Genomic DNA, 21036 nt, shown 5'->3' with positions numbered 1-21036 from the left:
GAAATGTAAATGAGGAAAATACCTAATAAAAATTAAAAAAAAAAACAGAATCACAAAAACTAAATAACATGCATAGTTCTGGAATACTTTACAATGTTGTATAAACCTAGGATTATTGGGCTTAATTCTCCAAACTATTTGTATATTTATCTCATTTCTTTACTTATGTCTTGTACCACACTTATGACCTCAGTTGAAGATCATGAATTCCACTTACAGAAATCAATTCTATGAATGGATTTATAAGGACAAGCATGAATTCCAGGTAAAAGTTAATTCTTTTGTGCTGAAATTAAGACAAAATACATGCCCACATCTGCTCTTACTTAAATTTATTTCCAAGATATTCTCATTCCTAAGCCCTATGCTTTCCTCTTTTGAATATACAGAAATACTTTTAAAGCTAATTAAGGTATTTTTTAAAGTTTTATGCTAACTTTTCTAACATCCACATGTGAGAATAAATCCTACCATACCAATTCCAATTTGCCATACCAATTCTATTAGAGATTATAAGAACTTTGCTTGTTTCCTTTACATAAATGCCAGTAATTGCTGCTGGTGGTTGCAATTACCCAGGGTGTCTACAGTGAGAAGCGAGTGTATTACATACTTAAGACTTGAATGGTATAAAAATCGGAAATGTTTGTCAAAAGAGCAGGATCAGAAGCTCACATTTCCAATAGAAATAATATAAATTTGGTCACTTTGAGCTATACACTTAAGAAAGTGAGTGAACACTAATACCTCTAAGGTAACCACGCAAATACTCTGTTAAGAAAAAAAATCACTGAAATTCATAAGCATTTTTTGGTGCTTTTAATTTAATTAATTCTATCTTCAGATTATTTCAGTTTTAAATAATCATATCTTCTGAGCAGAGAAATTTTGTTCTATAACCCAAATTACAAATTTACTCTATGAATACAAAATTGAAATACCTTTAGCTAATTTGGTAATGATAAAAAACGAAACCCTCCTTTTTCTACAAACAAGCAAGCTAGGAAGTAACTCCTGATTTTCCAGAACTTAAAGAATTATAAGAATGTACTCACGAGTTGTGAGTCAAAACCTAATATGTATATATATGCACATATGTGTGTGTGCGCACGTGTGTGTGTGTGTGTGTGTGTGTGTGTCTGTGTGTGTGTGATGTATGTAATAAACAAAACAGAATCTAAGAAAACTTCACATACAAAACAAATCAGGAAAATGCACAAGTATTTTATTTCCCCAAAAAGAAAGCTCTGAGACTTTTGCAAAGAAATAAAGAGCAAACACACAAAACAAACAGACAAACAAACAAACAAAAAAACCCAAACCCCTAACCCTGTCTCTAATTCCTTCTATGACGTAAGCATTGTCCTATGGTCAACATCAAAAACATGAGATTCATATCTTCAGTATTTTATCATTATTTGTTATTTAATATTTGTGAGTATTATTGTCTGTTCCTGAACTCCACATTAAGACATATTTTTTGTAGTTATACCATTCATTTTATGGTATGTGTAATCTGTTAGATATGCAATCATATCTAAATTTAAAATTCCTTATGTTGAAATCTGGAATTGAAATCCCTGCAGTGTTCTTCAAGCTGAAGATTGATTTGCTTATATAGGATCTTTTTGTTTTGATATGAATATTGGATGTTTTCCAATTCTAGTGATGAATTTTGTATGTGATTTTATTTCTTTAGATATTTGAAATTTTCATTGCAGAAGTCTTCTGCCTTCTTGGTTTAAGTTTATTCCTAGACAGTCTATTGTCTTTGATGATATTGTAAATGGGAGTGTGTTCATCATGCCTTTCTTTGGGTGTTTCTCCTTGAGTCAGAAAGGCTGCTGATTTGCAAATTGATTTTCTACTTGCCATTTGGCTAAAAACTGTCAATTGTTTCAAAAAATTTTCTGATGCAATTTTTAGCATTGCTTATATATAACATGTCATCTACAACTAGAAATAATTTAAATTGTTCTCATATTTGTATTCATTAATTTTCTTGCCCTACCTTATTGTTATAACTAAGACTTTTAATATTGTCTTGAAAAGGATAGGGATAATGGGCAGCTCTGTGTGACAACTGATTTCAGTGGGCTTGCTCCAAGACACTGTGGGATGTGGGTTTCTCATAGGATGTTTTTATGTTCCCTCCAGTCCTACTTTCTCAAGAAGTTTTATCATGAGAGTATATTGGATTATTCTGGTTTTTAATCGGTTATTTTACTTACTTACATTTCAAATGTTACCTCCCCTTCCTCATTTTCCCTCTGCAAACCCACTATCCCATCCCCCTTGCTTCTATGAGGGATTATTCTGTGTCTGTTAAGACATCCATATGTTATTTTTCTTTTGAGAGTGCTACTGAAGACAACACACACACAGAGTACACATGATTCAGATGTGGATCTGGAATTGGATCTGACAGGAAAGCCTCTTTCTTCCAGTTTAATTTTCATGGTTCCATGAAATACTATGCAACCTGCCAAGTGAAGGAGGCAATCACATCCATACTCAGCTATGACCTAGGACAAGTTACCATCTTGGCAAGATGCATGTAGGTGTAAAAAAGCAGCACTCACACATCAGTGGGAACCAATAGCTGTCTAACTGGACTTTAGGCCATTAAAATTATAGCTGTTCTGGAACCCAGTCAGCTTCTTGGTAATAGGGCCATCATGTCCTTAGAAAACCGTCCATTCTCACCACTTTTCTATGACATATAAGATTCTGTTTCATTCTTAATATTATAATTAATATATACTATTCCACTGATAATTGCAAATTCCCTTTACAGAAAACAGAAACTATCATAGAAGGAATAATTGGAGACAATGCAGTCATCAATGAACCAATGGCCCAGAACTACTGGGTACATATATTTCACAGTTCTTACATCTATGGCACAGTAAACATCACAAAAGATGGAGCCAAATGAATGTAAGGGTCAGAATATAGAAAGCTGTGTAACAAACAGGCTTTCTTTGAAATTGCTGCAGTATATATAATATGTATTTGTGTGTGCGTGTGTGTGTGTGTATATATACACATTTATAATTATGTAATATATTAGTATATATATTATATGTGTATGAATAGAATATGTATATTTTCATATATATATATACATTTATGAATATACACACATTGGTGTGTGTGTATGTAACAGACATATTAAAAGAGCTATCCATTCAAGAGTGGAAGGGTAAGCAAAGCATTCAGTGGAAGGTAGCCAGGAGGGATTAGAGGAATGAGTGGGAAGAAGTGATACAATTGTGTTGAAATTAAAAACAAAAAATCTTTATTGCTAATATCTCAATTATTCACATGAGCTTTCAGTGAGAATGAGTGTCTGTCTTGATGAAGAGTGGAGCTTTGATCCTCCTGGGAACTCACTAGTATATGTGAAGGAGGGTAAATCAACAGGCTATAACATTTGATCATTTTTCTATTTTTCTTCCCTCCCTCCCTCCCTCCCTCCCTCCCTCCCTCCCTCCCTCCCTCCCTTCCTCCCTCCCTCCCTCCCTTCCTTCCTTCCTTCCTTCCTTCTTTTCTCTCTCTTCCACTTTTCTTTCTTCTCCTCCCCTTCATATTGTCCTTATTTCAATTTCTTAAAGACAGTCTCATACAACCAGGATAGGATTTTAGTTTTCTAAATAGTTGATAATGAATGTCTGAAACTGACTTCTTTTCCCATCTTCCAAGTGTGGTAATTGCAGTCCATTGCCTCCACAGTCAGCTAGCAACCATTTTTCAATATAACACAGTAATGCTACTTATTTTATACAATCACTCTCTCTAGCAGAAAACATATTTACATAGATAGCATGCTGTGGAGAGTAATAAAAACTTACCCTTAGTGAAACTCTCAGGGTGGGAGTAGTGTTCTTCAAATCTCTGCTTTACTTCTTAATTTTAGGTTTATTTTTAATTCAACAATGTAAAAACTATTCTACACAGAAACATAACCCAAAAACTGCTTTTGCACACATTTTAGAAACAGTCTCCATCTGTGTATTTTTTTTTATCATGAGACTTCAGGAACTTAGTCACATATATTGATTTTACTAATAAAGATGATTTTCTTACTATTTATACCATATACTCGAGTATGAGACTTGAGTCATCTTCAAGATGGAGAAAACAGCTTCTGCTAAGTTGCTGTTAGTGTTGGTATTTTAACTATCCTATAAAACACGAATGTTCTCTATAATTTTTTTTTTATTTACTTGGTTCAGATCAATGGGAAAACTCCATATGCAGCAGTTAAGGTCATGCAAAATATATTTCTTTAATAATAAATATTTAACACCTTAATCCACTGACTGCAGAATAGATACTGCATTTTTGGCATAGAAGTGGCATTATTCTCATGTTACTCTGCTAGATTGCATAACTATCAGGTTCATTTAAATTAAGAAGCAATACTATAAAAAGTGTCTTTTTGTATTCCTAAGCTGCATTCTTCAGCAATGGGCAAACTTTCTGGAAAATATGTTGTAAACAGGTTCACCGTGATGCTTCATTAGCAGACAATGGACAGGAGGTTTAGTTTAATGTGACAGATCTTGGGATGTCTAGGGAATGAAGTTTGGATGCAAATGAGCACTGGTGTCCATCCAGTGTCCTATCTGCATTAATCATAAAAAAGTGAGTCAATCTAACCTTTTAAACACGGAAACCATGCATGTCCATTTACATATTTACTAAATTGAAGAATGCATAGTTTTTTTTTTTTTGGTTTTGTTTTAAATAAAAGGCTGATCTTCTGTACTGACAATTGTTGTTCAGAATATTATCCGTCATTGCTCATCTTATGTTGTTTTATTTTATGTTTTAATTTTATGTTAATGTGAATGTGTGTGTGTGTGTGTGTGTGTGTGTGTGTGTGTGTGGTCATGTGTGTGGTCATGAGTACAGACACCTACAGGGGTTAGAACAGGATATCAGATATTTGGAGCTAGATTACATACAGAGGGTTATAAGTCTTAGACTTGAATCCAGGACCTCTGGGAGAGGAGTGTCACTTCAACTCTTAATATTTCTATAGCCACCATATAAGATCTGTTCTAATTTCCTCATGAACACTCATTGCTTTACCTTGAATTTTTAGTTTATACATTAAATATATACTTTTAAGCCTCAGGAAATGAACACAGCTAGCTCTGATGCTTTCCTCTGCAGCTTCCTCATCAACTTCTCTTAGACTACCATGCTCTGCTCCTTTCTAGGCACTGGCTTAAAGGGACAGTGAGCATGACTATATTGCTTATCCACATCATTAAGACTTTCCGCATATCAGCAATGTGCCTTCCTCACTTTCTTAATTTTCTCAGAATAATTTTTAATTTCCTCTGTGATCCTTTGAATTAACAAGGTAACCACTCGGCGCTGGAGGACCCCGACTTTCATTGAATCTCAGAGTTTATCAAGCCATAGTAACTGAATGTATTTGCTCATTTTTAACTCAAAATGAGTGTCAATGAATCTGTGTTCTGGAGAATTCAGAAGCAATCATAGAAATATTAATTGGATCAACTTCAGTGCTGTCTGCAAGGAACCACAAAGGCCCAAGGAGAGGGAGATATATGATGGAGTGGTCAGTCTACAAGCACTCACAACAGGTAGTGTTTACCAGGTAAGTGTGTCATTTTGTGTGTACATGATTCATGATAATCCAAAACAATCCTGTAACATCAGGATCTGTGGTCACAGATCACTTTGGCAGATATTGTGATACTGAAACTGTAAAACAGTACATTATATTCCAACTGCAATGGAATTAAGAGAATATAATGAGTCATACTTGTAAAAGATTAAACTAAACAAAACATCCTTGAGGGTATTAAACTTTCTTCAAATTGAAAAAAAAATATAAAGGCAAATCACAAAGGCAAGGGATTCAAAGGATAAGAACTGGATCCCTAAAATGGAGTAACTGTAAAGTAAAACAATAATTTTTATAATGTATTAATTTAGCTACGGATAAATCTTAGGCCTTCTGCACTCGGATGCATGGCAATTTATATGGGATTTTAAGGAGCATTATATATATATATATATATATATATATATATATATATATATATATATATATCAGTTTTTAAAAGTCTTATTTCACAATTTGAATATCATTGATAGAGAAATCCATTTGCTAAATTGTATCACATTAGCACATTATTTTTCTTTTAATGTCTTCAAATGCTGCCAGAATTTTAGCACTGTAGCCAAACCAACCTCATTATTCCCCATTTTTGTATCTGAATGGGTCATAATTTCATGCACCATATGCAATTTTTTCTCATGATTTCTTTGACTTTACTGTGAACTGGTAATATTTTCTAAAGCACACTTCAGAAATAGAAACCTGGCGGGTAATGAAAAGGTATTTAGTTCACTAGCCCTTGACCACTTTTTTATAACCATCCTGTCCCAAGTCAGTGATAACCTTAATTGATTTTATTTTTTTCAAAAACTAGAAAAAAGAAAATGGTTCAACACAATGACTTTCAAATTAGAAGTATTAGGAAAAGGTTATAAATTAAGGGCGATCATTACATTTAAATAAAAAAGGTGGAGATCTTTATCTTAAACCAAGTATCTGTATTATAAAGTATGAATGCAGTTGAGTATTTCACTGCTGGAATGTGTGCTTAGTTAATGTGGCACATAAGTTCACTGCAGTATTCAAAAAGCAGAAAAGTAGATTCATATAGAGAAAACAACTAACATAAAATATCCAGTTTAAAGAACACTGAATGGAAACAATAAATCTGCTAAACAGAGGGCACCATGCACATGCGACAGATATGGTATTGTAATGATTGGCACAGAAATGAGAAACCTGAAAAGACTCTGTGACAGAACCTTCTTGCCTTTCAATGGATAATGGGGAAGGATAACATTTGTTAGTGCCTACATGTATTAGAGTTAAACTGGAGAAAAGAGAAGGGAATACATTACAAAAGGGAAACCTGTTGAATTTACAATTAATGAAAAATGTATGGTATAATATTGCAGTAAGAATTGTCAATAAAGAGAAGGCTTATTTATTATAACAGAATGAGTACTAAGTACATATTAAAATGTCTCTTACTTTGTCACATGTGTTAGATTTATGGAAAAAATAAAACCACGTGAGGGCCCAGTTTAGAATGAAGAAGGTGTTCATACAAAAGTCACTTTCAATGGTGTGGTGGGCAGCACTTCTGAGTGTGAAGAAGGATGGAATCACAGAGCATCTAAAGAGGATGCTCACATGTTAAGAGAAACAAAATATAAGATTTTTCTCACTACTAGATATGAACTACATAAACTTTGAATTATTGAGAGATTCATGGACATCCTGATACTTTTTGAAAATGTAGTTTTATTATCTATCTTTATTTTCAAGTAGTTTATCATAATTTTTCACTATATAAACAGCTATTTGATAGGTGACAATGTATCTATGTAAATCAGGAGGCTAATTTATTCCAATATATGATAGCATAGTTGTACCAAATTATTGAAAAATAGCATTATATTTAGTTTTAATCAAAGTCAAAACTGTCTTTTAGATAAGAAAGAGTAAATGATTCTTGGCACAAAATATCTTCGTATCAAATTACTAACCACCTTTTTGAGTGTGTTGGGTTCTAAGTCTGTGTTTTACTCTACACAGAATTCTGTAAGTAGAAGAAAGCTGCATTAAGTTCTGTCAAAGCACACGTCTAATGTTTTCTTGTCACAGAGATCACTTGCCTTTTGTTTTTTTTTTCTGTTTGTTTGTTTGTTTATGATGAATGGGTGTTTTAAATCCAGCTTTCTTATATGCCAAAATATTAAAATTAGAAATGCATTTCTTATCTAGATTCAAGTATAAAAGCAATATTTTCACATGGGTCAAAATTTCATTACTATTTAACTCTCTTATAGACTCTTAACTGTCTTGTAAATGTAGTAACTTTGAAAGATGTGACTAGAGGTAGAGGTAAAAATAGAATAGATGACAGCTGTTGCACTCATCAGCTCACAGAAGCAGTGGTTACCCACATAAGACTTTCAAAATATCAAGTACATCTGAGGATATGACTCTGAAGCCCCACTCACGTCTGAGAAGCTGTTTGGCAGCTGTGGACAGACAGCAATTTTTCTTGAGAAGTTGCCATTGTTAGGTTGTGCATGTTCCACTGGCTGGTTCCATCCCTGTTGGCCATGTGCACATGGACAGCATTAAGTGACCAGCCCTTGTAAGATGGGAATCTGTCACAACTTGCATATAGGATTGGTGTGGACACTAATGGTTATTTGATTAAAAGATCATTACAGTGTTTGCCATATCAGAAATATTTCTACATATTTTACTTATATCATTGACACTGAGGTTTGAATAAAACCCAACTCATTTCACCACTAACAGCTCCTTACCAGTGTATTGCCTTTTGCATTATGAATTATGTTTTAGATATTCATATTCTATTCTGAAATCCAACCTTATTAGATCAATTTTAACAACCTTCAGAAGATATTTGTATTTGTGTATATGTGTCTTTGTGTAGTATATGCACGTGTATGTGTGTGCACACACAGGCAGTATTCATTTTAATTAGTTTAAAATTGCAATTTCATAAGCTAAATATTAAAAAAAATACATGGATGAAACAGCCACTTCAAAATCCACAGCAAATATATCCATGAATGTTTGAATAAAACATACCTTCTTTGTAACAAGTAAGATTTCATTAGTTTCACAATGGACTAGACATGTGTGAGAATTAGAAGGCAGTGGGTCAAGAGATACCCTTACACATGGCTAATGAAGAGACATAGCACAAAGGCAAGCAGCAGGGAAGGGATAAAATAACCTCACTTGATGAAACATTGCATTATGTATTCAATTATTCTATTTGTTTTGCATAATGAATGGTGATAAATGCAACATGTAGACAATAGGTACATACTCTGTGGGAACCGTGGTGGGTTGTCATTGACATCAGTCAAGGTAATATTGACAGTGGTGGATCCAGAAAGTCCGCCAACTTGCCCAGCCATGTCTTTGGCTTGAATGACCACTGAGTAATGCTCTCTGGCTTCTCTATCCATGTTGTGTAAAGCTGTTCGAATGACTCCTGGAACATGGAAATTCAAAGAAAACAATCAATAAATGCTATGCATTGAACTCATAACATTTTTGAGGCAAATAAATAATATTTTCAGTACTAGTTTTTGAAATAGGAAATTTTAAGTGAGAATTACATTTAGAAAAAATTACATCTTATTATTATTCAGAAATTGAGTCACTGATACATTTGTTTGCATGTACATATTAAGTCAGTTTCTTTTTTGTTTCAAAATAAGAATCTTTTATTGTTTGTTAAAACCATGATTCATCACAATCAAATAGGTTTCACCCCAAGGATGCAAAGTTGGTTTAATATATGAGTCACTTCATTGACATGCCAGAAATTTCAAAACATCGTCATTACCATGGCTTAACCTCTAACAATTTACTGCAAACCAACAACTAGTAGCAAATTAAATGGAGACATATGTGAAGCAAACCCACAGAAAACGGGGACAAGACGAGGATGCCCACTCTCCCCATTTCTATTCAATATAGTACTAGAAGTGGTAGCTAGAACAATAAAAGAACAAAAAAGAGATCAAGGGAATATGAATTGTTAAAGAAGAAATAAAGGTATCACCATGTGCAGATGATATGATAGTATACATTCTATCAGAGAACTTCTCCAGCTTATAAACAACTTCAGCAACGTGGTCGAATATAAAATCAATGCAAATAATTCAGTAGATTTTTTTTATACAAATGATAAACAGGCTGAAAAAGAAATTAGAGAAGCAATTCCCTTCACAATAGGCATAAATAATATAAAATATCTTGGGGGGTAACTCTAACCAAACAAGTGAAAGACCTGTATGACAATAACTTCAAGTCTCTCAAGAAAGAAATCAAAGAATATCTCAAAAAATAGAGAGATCTCCCATTCTCATGGATTGGCAGAATTTACATCGTAAAAATGGCCATCCTACCAAAAGCACTCTATAAATTCAATGCAATTCTCAATCAAAATTCCAGGTCCAGGGACAGGCCTAAATAATGGGATACAGGTCTAGGGGAGGTCCCAAGGCCTGACACTATTACTGGGGCTGTGGGGCGCTCACAAAAAGGGACCTGACTAGCAAGACTGTCCCCCGTAAGACACAACAAGCAGCTGAAAGAGTCAGATGCAGATATTTGCACCCAACCAATGGACTGAAACTGCTGACCCCTGTTGCTGAATTAGAGAAGGCTGAAAGAAGTTGAGGTGAAGGGTGACCCTGTAGGAGGACCAGCAGTCTCAATTAATCTGGACCCCCGAGATCTCTCAAACACTGGACCACCAAACAGGCAGCATACACCAACTGATATGAGGCTCCCAACACACATACAATAGAGGACTTCCTGGTCTGTGTTCATTCAGATATGATACACCTAACTATAAAGGGACTGGAGGCTCAGGGTGTTTTAGAGTTCAGGTTGGGTGTGGGGTAGTGACAGCCAAGTGGAGACAGAAGGGATGGGGAGCAGTTTGGGATGTGGGGCAGTTGGAGGATGGATAGTAAGGGCAGGGAATGGAGTATGGAGTGTAAAAATTAATTAATTTATAAAAGAAAAGAAAAGAAAAGGGGGAGGGGGAGGGGTAAGGGGGAGGGGGAGGGGGAGGGAGGAAAGGAAAGGAAAGGAAAGGAAAGGAAAGGAAAGGAAAGGAAAGGAAAGGAAAGGAAAGGAAAGGAAAGGAAAGGAAAGGAAAGGAAAGGAAAGGAAAGGAAAAGGTATGCGAATCCAGCCACAGTATACAATACAGGATGGATGCTAGTTTACTTCTTTCCTTTTGTCTCTCTTGTTTTGCAACTGAATTGATTAGATTTTCAGTGATTTTGGTTGGAAAGCCTTAGGCACTAGGGAAAAAGTTATCACAATTTCAAACATAGGGAAAAAAGAATTCAATCCATTTGGGGAGAGATTTTCCTGAAGAATAAATAAATAAATAAATAAATAAATAAATAAATAAATGATTGCTATCAAGATAAATTCTAACTATATTATAATACATGATTCAATTAATTCATGCATATGGAAAACCCTCTAGTATTCATCTTACAAAAAACAGTGCTTCATCACATATGCTAATTACATTATTGGAAATAGGAATCATGTAGGAATGAACAAGGACAGGATGCATAAAACTGTTAGGTAAAAGGTAAACACAATGGCTATTTGTAGTATTTGAAAACTAAAGATAATTTCATTAAGAAAAAGCATATTATATATAGAACTTTTATTTTATAGTAGAATAAAAATATTACACAGATTTATATTTACCACAAAATTACTAAGTTGATATTTTATAATTCATAAATATCTAAAGAAAAACATCAACCACTGCACAGTAAATGGCAATGTTCTCTTTGACATATGCTTCCAAGTGTGATTTTTGAAGGATTGAGTAAGAAAAATGCTCCAAAAATGCATTGAGGTCTCAGTATACTCCTTCTTGTGCACTGTATCTGTTTCCTGTACCAACTGGAAAGAAACATGATAGCCAAATTGATTACAGGAATCATCTAAATCTACAAATGTCTTTAATTCACTCCAGAAAGCTGATGAAATATTAGTCACAATTAGAGGCATGTGAAGGGGTATTCTAAAAATTTGATATTGTCATCTCGTAAAAAAACTGACCATTATTAATAAACTTAGATGCGCATGACCTAGAGGTGATTAATGCCATTTCTTTTATCTTTTGTAGAGATTTTATTTGACAATCAGATTCTATGTCCTTTTAAAGCTAGAAAGAAAAATGCAGCTGAATCACATATATCCTGTAAATCTATATCTTGACGGCATTGTAGACAAGCACTGTCTCTCAGAATGGGAATTTTTTAATAAGCCTTCCTGGGTACCTCTTTACCATTTCACTTCCAGGGTTAGAGTAAGTGTCACTTTTGGTTTACAAATTCCTATGAGTTCTGGGAGATATATAATGATGCATATTCACATGTTTCTAGCTGATATGAATTTTTTTTTATTTGAGAGCTCTATTTTCCTAATCTTTTTTTTTTCTTTTCTTTTTTTTTTCCATTTTTTATTAGGTATTTCACTCATTTACATTTGCAATGCTATACCAAAAGTCCCCCATAGCCACCCACCCCCTCTCCCCTACCCACCCACTCCCCTTTTATGGCCCTGGCGTTCCCCTGTACTGGGGCATATAAAGTTTGCGTGTCCAATGGGCCTCTCTTTCCAGTGATGGCCGACTAGGCCATCTTTTGATGCATATGCAGCTAGAGTCAAGAGCTCCGGGGTACTGGTTAGTTCATAATGTTGTTCCACCTATAGGGTTGCAGATCCCTTTAGCTTCTTTGGTACTTTCTCTAGCTCCTTCATTGGGGGCCATGTGATCCATCCAATAGCCGACTGTGAGCATCCACTTCTATGTTTGCTAGGCCCAGGCATACTCTGACAAGAGACAGCTATATCAAGGAGCAATTTGCAAATTCATCTGGAATAACAAAAAACCTAGGATAGCAAAAACTCTTCTCAAGGATAAAAGAACCTCTGGTGGAATCACCATGCCTGACCTAAAGCTTTACTACAGGGCAATTGTGATAAAAACTGCATGGTACTGGTATAGAGACAGACAAGTAGACCAATGGAATAGAATTGAAGACCCAGAAATGAACCCACACACCTATGGTCACTTGATCTTCGACAAGGGAGCTAAAACCATCCAGTGGAAGAAAGACAGCATTTTCAACAATTGGTGCTGGCACAACTGGTTGTTATCATGTAGAAGAATGCGAATCGATCCATACTTATCTCCTTGTACTAAGGTCAAATCTAAGTGGATCAAGGAACTTCACATAAAACCAGAGACACTGAAACTTATAGAGGAGAAAGTGGGGAAAAGCCTTGAAGATATGGGTACAGGGGAATAATTCCTGAACAGAACAGCAATGGCTTGCTCTGTAAGATCGAGAATTGACAAATGGGACCTAATGAAACTCCAAAGTTTCTGCAAGGCAAAAGACACCGTCAATAAGACAAAAAGACCACCAACAGATTGGGAAAGGATCTTTACCTATCCTAAATCAGATAGGGGACTAATATCCAACATATATAAAGAACTCAAGAAGGTGGACTTCAGAAAATCAAATAACCCCATTAAAAAATGGGGCTCAGAACTGAACAAAGAATTCTCACCTGAGGAATACCGAATGGCAGAGAAGCACCTGAAAAAATGCTCAACATCCTTAATCATCAGGGAAATGCAAATCAAAACAACCCTGAGATTCCACCTCACACCAGTCAGAATGGCTATTTTCCTAATCTTAATCATCTTTCTCTTTGGCTATCACTGGCAAACACTGAATTTTTTGTATTGATTACTATTTACAAATATTACATAAATTAAATATATAATTATTTTCTAATTTGAACCATCTTCTTCATACCTACTTAGGTTCTTTTTCTCCATACTTGCCATACCATAGAAGTTTCTTTGCTTTGAGCTCTAATACTTCATTTTCTCTATGCAGCAATACTGAATTTCATTATATATTTTTGGCATATCAATACCTCACTATATAGATATAGCACATATTACATATCACAGGATATTTTCTTGATGATTATAGACAAAGTTGCCTCAAATATCTATAGAGTGGATTTTATATTTGTTTGCTTGACAGGTTCTCTGTTACATTTGTCCACAGATCCATATTCCCAGTGATTACAGTATCAGTACATAACATTTTCATTAGCAAATTTTAAAGAAAAAATATGAGGTATTGCCCTTAATTGTCATGTTACTGCATAATTTATGTGCTGCCAATACAGTATATGTTAGCAGAATGCCTATGTTCCATGGTGAATTTCTGTTTGCCTAACAAAGTTTTATGTACAAATATAACAGGACACATTGCCTTTTCTTCGATGATTCTAGGCTACATCAACAGGATATGATTGCCTGTGTATCATATCATTTTTGTTTCTTACTCTTCATTAAATGATTGCAGCCTCCTTCATGAGTGCCCTATTTTTCTTTCTGAGCTTGTCACTTGTGTTTTCCAAGCTTCTTGGTAGGGAGGCACTTATTACTCTGAATTATTCTCTGCTGAATACAAGCTCTCTATATTGAAACTTCATCTGTGGTTATGAACACTATTCCTTAAGTCTCATACATTGGAAGATCTTAAGATTTTGTTTCTTAACTGATGGTATTCATATAACAACAATTTTCCTAAGTGTTTTCTTGCATTTTTAGCCAGTAAATAAGAGTACAAGAGGAAAATATCACCTAAATTTGGCTCATTAGCTATCACTAAAGAAGACTGCAAAACAAATATGCCTAATAGACAAGAATAAATAAATATGCATACATAATCAGATTGTTACAGAAGCTTCTTATGTTCACAGAACATTTAAACCAAGAAGTCATAAATTTTGCTTCATTGTAAACTAGACATTTTGCATTTTGCTCAATTGCTGGGAATCTAACACATTTCTCCAGCATAATAGATATTACAAGAGTTAATGTGCTACTGAGAAAAAGAAGAAAAGTAAGCACTTGAGCATGTGTGAAAGTGAAATACTTTTATAACATGAAAGTCTTAAATTATGATCTTACTAGAAAAAATACTTTGGGACATGGGATTATGAAACAATAATTTAGACAAGACCTTCAAGATGCAGAAAATATAACCAAATACTTATGTTTGCATTAAATTAGAAGACAAAACATATACTATAATATATATTACATATTATAACATATGTATTATATATACATATATATGTGTGTTTATATGTTATATATATATATATATATATATATATATATATATATATATATATTTGATGATGCTCCTGTGAATGTCAAAGTGGTCTATACTAAAGCTTTTAGTCATTGTCATAGCTACAGCTACTAGGAGGTACAGATGTGTCTCAAGTGACTAAGGCACACTTAATAGCTGAAGATAGCAGTGCACTGTGGGTTTTACTTCAGCCTTTTACTTTTCTCTCGTATCATGTGCTTAATAAATAAAAAAATAAAGATAAAATATTACATATGACACTAGTATCATGAACTTTAAAGGAAACTATATGTTTGCTAAGTGCTATTCCTCATTGAGCAAAAAAATGTATTGAGCTTGATCTAGGTGGTAGAAAATAAATTCAACCTCTCCTGAAAACAAACTGACAGAAGTTAAACCGGAGTTCGAGAGTGACGGCAACACAATGTCTCCTGGCAGCTGCTCAATGAAACCAACTTTATTTTCCAGCACAGTAAGGGCTCAAATTACCACCTGGTTTTGAATAAATAATAATAAATAATGCCAGTCTTAGAATTGAGAAAATTGTCCAAACACAGGTATGAATGAACAAAGGCTTAGCTCATATCACATATTATAAACTCAAAGATAGATAGAGGAGATAGATAGATAGATAGATAGATAGATAGATAGATAGATAGATAGATAGATAGATGATAGTCAGCATCTGCCTTCAGTATCCAATCTGAAAGCATTCTACTCACTGTCAACTAACCATGGAAACCACTGTAGATAATTCAGGTTCATACCAAAAGTTGAAATGCTAAATATAACTGTGTGTTAGGGCCTCAATGCATGTTGTTTTATCTTTTATTTTTTATATGCTAATGCAGAATTATGATAATATTATAAATTCCCATTTTAAAAGACACACTTTTGTACCTGGTAATAACAAAACCACTTTTTGACAGATTTTCTAAACAAATTCTTCCTTGCTAATTTGGACATATACATAGAGATTATGTTTCAAATTCACACTTATTCAACTTTTATAGTTTGGATAGCTATATGATTGGTGGCTTTTTATTTATCGATATATTTTGAGAGTATAATTACTTCATAATACATACAAACTCAGATGTATGAAATAGTAATTAATGAAGAAAATAGGGACCCATTTTATTGAAACAGAAAAAAGGAGGAGTATATGAATATATGTGAAACTTGGAAGTGAGAAAAGGGAAGGAGTAAATCATGTACTTATAATCTGAAGAAGAAAAGGAAGAAGAAGAAAAAAAGAATGAGAAGGAGGAGTAGAAGAGGAAGGAGAAGGGGGAGAAGGAGGAGAAGGGGGAGAAGGGGAGAAGGGGGAGAAGGAGAGGGAGAGGAAGAGGAAGAGGAAGAGGAAGAGGAAGAAGAAGAAGAAGAAGAAGAAGAAGAAGAAGAAGAAGAAGAAGAAGAAGAAGAAGAAGCAGCAGCAGCAGCAGCAGCAGCAGCAGCAGCAGCAGCAGCAGCAGAAGAAGAAGAAGAAGAAGAAGAAGAAGAAGAAGAAGAAGAAGAAGAAGAAGAAGAAGAAGAAGAAGAAGAAATGCTTTTCAAAGTAAAAAGAACGCTTCAAGACAATACCAAGTAAAATATCCAGATTTTGAAAAAAAAAAAAAGCCTGAAAAAGTATGGAAATACAAAGACCTTTCTGCAAGTGTCTTCTAAGTCTAAACACTATGCACAGTGATATGGATTAACTCTAGCCTTGGATTCAACTATCAGTGAGCTACATGGAGTTGCCAATATGTTTATTGATTTTTAGCACTCAGTAGAATCCACATACTATAGAATCTTACAAAAAACACTTTTTTTTTCTATCAAGAATTGTGTTGGAATTTTGATGGGGACAGCATTGAATGTGCAGATTTCTTTTGATAAGATGGTTATTTTTACTATATTCATTCTGTCAATCCATGATCATGGGATATCTTTCCATCTTCTGAGATTTTTGATTTCTTTCTTCAGAGACTTGGAGTTCTTGTCATACACATCTTTCTCTTACATGGCTAGAGTCACACAAAGGTATTTTATATTATTTGTGACTATTGTGAAGAATGTTGTTTCCCTAAACTCAATTCTTCACTGAGTTAGAAAGAACAATTTGCAAATTCATTTAGAATTAAAAAAAAAGCCAGGATAGCCAAAATTATTCTCAACAATAAAAGAACTTCTGGGGAATCACCATCCTTGACCTCAAGCTGTATTACAGAGCAATAGTGATAAAAACCATATGGTATTGGTACAGACACACGCAGGTAGAGCAATGTAATAGAATTGAAGACCCAGAAATGAACCCACAGGTCTATGCTCACTTGATCTTTGACAAAGGAGCTAATATCACCCAGTGGAAAAAAGACAGTGTTTTCAACAAATGGTGCTGGTTCAACTGGTGGTCAGCATGTAAAAGAATGCACATCGATCCATTCTTATCTCCTTGTACAAAGCTCAAGTCCAAGTGGATCAAGAACCTCCACATAAAACCAGACACAAGGAAACTAATAGAAGGAAAGTGGGAAAGAGCCTCAAACACATGGGCACAAGAATTGACAAATGGGCCTCATAAAATAGCAAAGTGTCTGTAAGGCAAAGGACACTGTCAATAGGACAAAATGACAACCAACGGATTGGTTCACTACATTCAATAGAGAGTTAGTATATAATATGTACAAATAACCCAAGAAGTTAGACTGCAGAGAAACAAATAATCCTATTAAAAAATGGGTACAGAGCTGAACAAAGAATTCTCAACTTAGGAATACCAAATGGCTGAGAAGCACCTGAAAAAAATATCCAATATCCTTAGTCATCAGGGAAATGCAAATTAAAATAAACCTGGTGTCCACCTCACACCAGTCAGGATGGCTAAGATAAAAAACTCTTGTGACAGCAGCAGCTGACAAGGATGTGGGGAAAGAGAAACATTCCTCCATTGTTGTGGGACTGCAAGCTGCTACAATCACTTTGGAAATTAGTCTGGTGCTCTTCAGAAAACTGGATATAGTATTATGTGAGGACCCACCTATGTAACTCCTGGGCATATACCGAAAAGATGTTCTAACATATAACAAGGGCACATGCCTATTATGTTCATAACAGCCTTATTTATAATAGCCAGAAGCTGGAAAGAACTCAGTTGTCCTTCAACAGAGAAATGGATACAGAAAATATGGTATGTTTACACAATGGAATGCTACTTAGCTAGTGAAAACAATGATTTCATGAAATTCTTAGGCAAGTGGATGGAACTAGGGAATATCCTGAGTGAGGTAATACAGTCACAAAAGAACACACATGGTATGTACTCACTAATAAGTGGATATTATCCCAAAATCTTGAAATACGTTTCATGGACCACATGAAGCTCAAGAAGAAGGAAGATCAAAGTGTGGATAATTTGGTCTTTTGTAGAAGGGGGGAACAAAATACTCATGGTAGAAAATATTAACACAAATTTTGGAGTAGAGATTGAGGGAAATACCATCCAGAGACTTGCCCACCTGGAGACCCATCCCATATACAGTCACCAAACCCAGACACTATTGTAGATGTCAAGAAGTGCATGCTGACATGAACCTTATATAGCTGCCTCCTAAGAGGCTCTGCCAGAGTCTAACAAGTATAGACATAGATGCTTGCAGACAACCAGTGGACTGAGCATGAGGTCCCCTATAGAGGAGTAAAGAAAGGAATGAAGGAGCTGAAAGGACTTGCAACCCCCTAAAAAGGACAACATCAAGCAACCAGACTCTCCCCGCCCCTGCCCCTCCCAGACCTCCCAGGGATTTAAGCACCAACCAAGGAGTACCTATGGAGGGACCCATGGCTCCAGCTGCCTATGTAGTAGAGGATGGCCTTTTTGGACATCAATGGGAGGAGAAGTCCTTGTTCCTGTGAATGCTTGATGTCCCAGTGTAGGGTAATGCCAGGGAGGAGAGGTGGGAGTGGGTGACTGGGTGGGTGGCCAAACACCCTCATAGAAACTGGGGAGGGTAGATGAAATAGAGGGTTTCTGGGGAGGGAGAAACCTGGAAATGGTGTTGTTGATAGCCCTGGGGTTTCTTGTATTTTGATGCTAATTCTGATTTTTTGGGAGGGGTAGTGAACAAGGAATGAGTCAGTTGCTCAGGTGACTTCTTCTGAACCATCCCCTAATGAATGAAGGAGCCAGTCACTGGGTGAGAATGCAGGACATCTGGGTTGGACAGAGGAAGAGAGGAAGCAGGAGAGAGAGGATCCTTTGAGACTAGGATTGGATGAGGACAAGGTGTAGCTATGTCTCCCGGTTTCACTGGTGGATCTATCAGGATTCGTCACTGGATGATTTAGATTCAATAAGGCTGACAAGTTAGGATTTTAGTTTTTGTGCCCAGCGATTGAGTACTGTTGTTTCTGAAGTAAGTTTGTGTTGTGTTTTCCTTCATACAGTTCATCTGAGTTCAAGAAAGAAAGGTATGGTGGCTAAGCATGGGTTTGTCAGATGTGCACCACAAAGGTCATGGGGGATTTGACACATGGAGCTGGCACGGTAGAGACTCGCGAGTGGGAACAAACTGTGCTGGCTGGAGAGATGTTGAAGCTCTGAATCTGAGAGTCTCCAGGAGATAAGAACTGGTCGGCACGGCTGCTGGGGCAGAGTAGCTGGGAGTAGCACAGGAGCATGAGGTTTCTTTGCAATATTTCCCACAACACTGATAATGTTTGAAATGTAAATAAAATATCCAATAAAAAACCATAAAACCTTAAAAAGTGTTTAATTTTACCAGGCAGTGTATATTTTAATAATTTTAATACTAGATAACTTTCCATCACATGGATTGAAATATAACTTACATTTATGTTATTGTTTCCAGTTATTATTTGAAATGTATATTATGTTATATTATGTGTATATAATGTTTATATATTATGTTACATTTGTATTTTATATTGTGCTTATGTTATAATTTGTTTATATTGTATTCCGGGGTTGGAAGCTAAAATTATTTGCCAAGTTGGCCATTGCTGTTGAACATTTTAAAGTTAGATGGTTAAGATTTCACATGAAATCTCAATCACATTGAGTGTATTAAGAGTGAAGAATTTTAATTTTTATTACTGGCACTTAACTCTGTTTATTGTAAATCCCTTTTAGATTGTACGCCACAGTATTATTGAGACAGTGATAGAGTGAGGTGGGCTACTGAACATATATATATATATATATATATATATATATTTACTGAATATATACTTAAGTATATATACTTAAGCCATCTTGTGAAAGTATAGAGTACAGTCCTGGAACTCATTTTGTAGGCTAGGCTGGCCTTAAACTCAGATGAGTGAAGAAATTTTTATCTCATTTTTATATCAATGTACCTCCTGACTGTCATCTTTCTCTAATAAAATTTATCCACTTTACTTTCAAAGTAAAACATAAAATTACTTTCCCTTGGAAAAAGAATTTTAATCCCTAATAAGCCAAACTTGTTTCTTTTACCCTAGTGCTGAAAATAAAATAAACTAGTAACATAAAAACAAAAAAGCCCTCATCTTATGAAGCTTATACTCATGTTTTGAAAAAAAATTGTAGGAAAGATAATTAAAGACATTCTACTTAACAAACATTGTGGTGTCAATACTATAGGAAATAAAGAACTGGGTTTGTCCTCACAGTTTTTAACTACAGTGCGCAGGTGCACTATTAGAGTGGTGCAGTTATCAACTGTTGGCTTGTAGCATGTAAGTTCTCTTTTAAGGTTATTTTGTTTTTATTTTTTATTGATTAGTTTATTTATTTACATTTCAAAAGTTTTCCCCTTCTTAGTCTTCCATCTACAATCCCCCTATCCTACCTGTCTCCCCTACCTCTATCAGGGTGTTCCCCCACCCATCCACCCACTCCTGGCTCACCACCTTAGCTTCCTCCTATGCTGGGGCATTGAGCCTCCACAGCACCAAGGGCCTCCCCTTCCATTGATGCCAGATAAGGCCATCCTCTGCTACATATGCTGCTGGAGCCATGGGTCCTTCCATATCTACACTTTGGTTAGTGGTTTAGTCCCTGGGAGCCCTGGGGTTCCAGTTAGTTGATATTGTTGTTCTTCATATGGGGTTGTAATCCCCTTTACCTCTTTTAGTCCTTCCCCTAACTCTTCACTGGGGTCCCTGTGCTCAGTCCAATGGTTGGCTGTG

General features: G+C 35.3%; 1 protein-coding gene across 8 annotated transcripts in view; it reads right to left on the bottom strand.

Annotated features, from left to right (window-relative positions):
* Window positions 1-21036, bottom strand: part of Cdh18 (cadherin 18) — a 928594-nt gene that overhangs the window by 101529 nt on the left and 806029 nt on the right. For all 8 annotated transcript variants that reach the window (XM_006520095.4, XM_011245360.3, XM_006520094.4 and 5 more), the window contains one exon: window positions 8943-9110. In XM_006520095.4, the coding sequence (XP_006520158.1) occupies window positions 8943-9110 (168 nt within the window). The remainder of the gene's footprint in view (window positions 1-8942; window positions 9111-21036) is intronic.

The sequence above is a fragment of the Mus musculus genome, chromosome 15 (assembly GCF_000001635.26).
Source record: "Mus musculus strain C57BL/6J chromosome 15, GRCm38.p6 C57BL/6J".
In the NCBI taxonomy this organism is placed as follows: Eukaryota; Metazoa; Chordata; class Mammalia; order Rodentia; family Muridae; genus Mus; species Mus musculus.
This window is presented reverse-complemented; position numbering and strand designations above follow the sequence as displayed.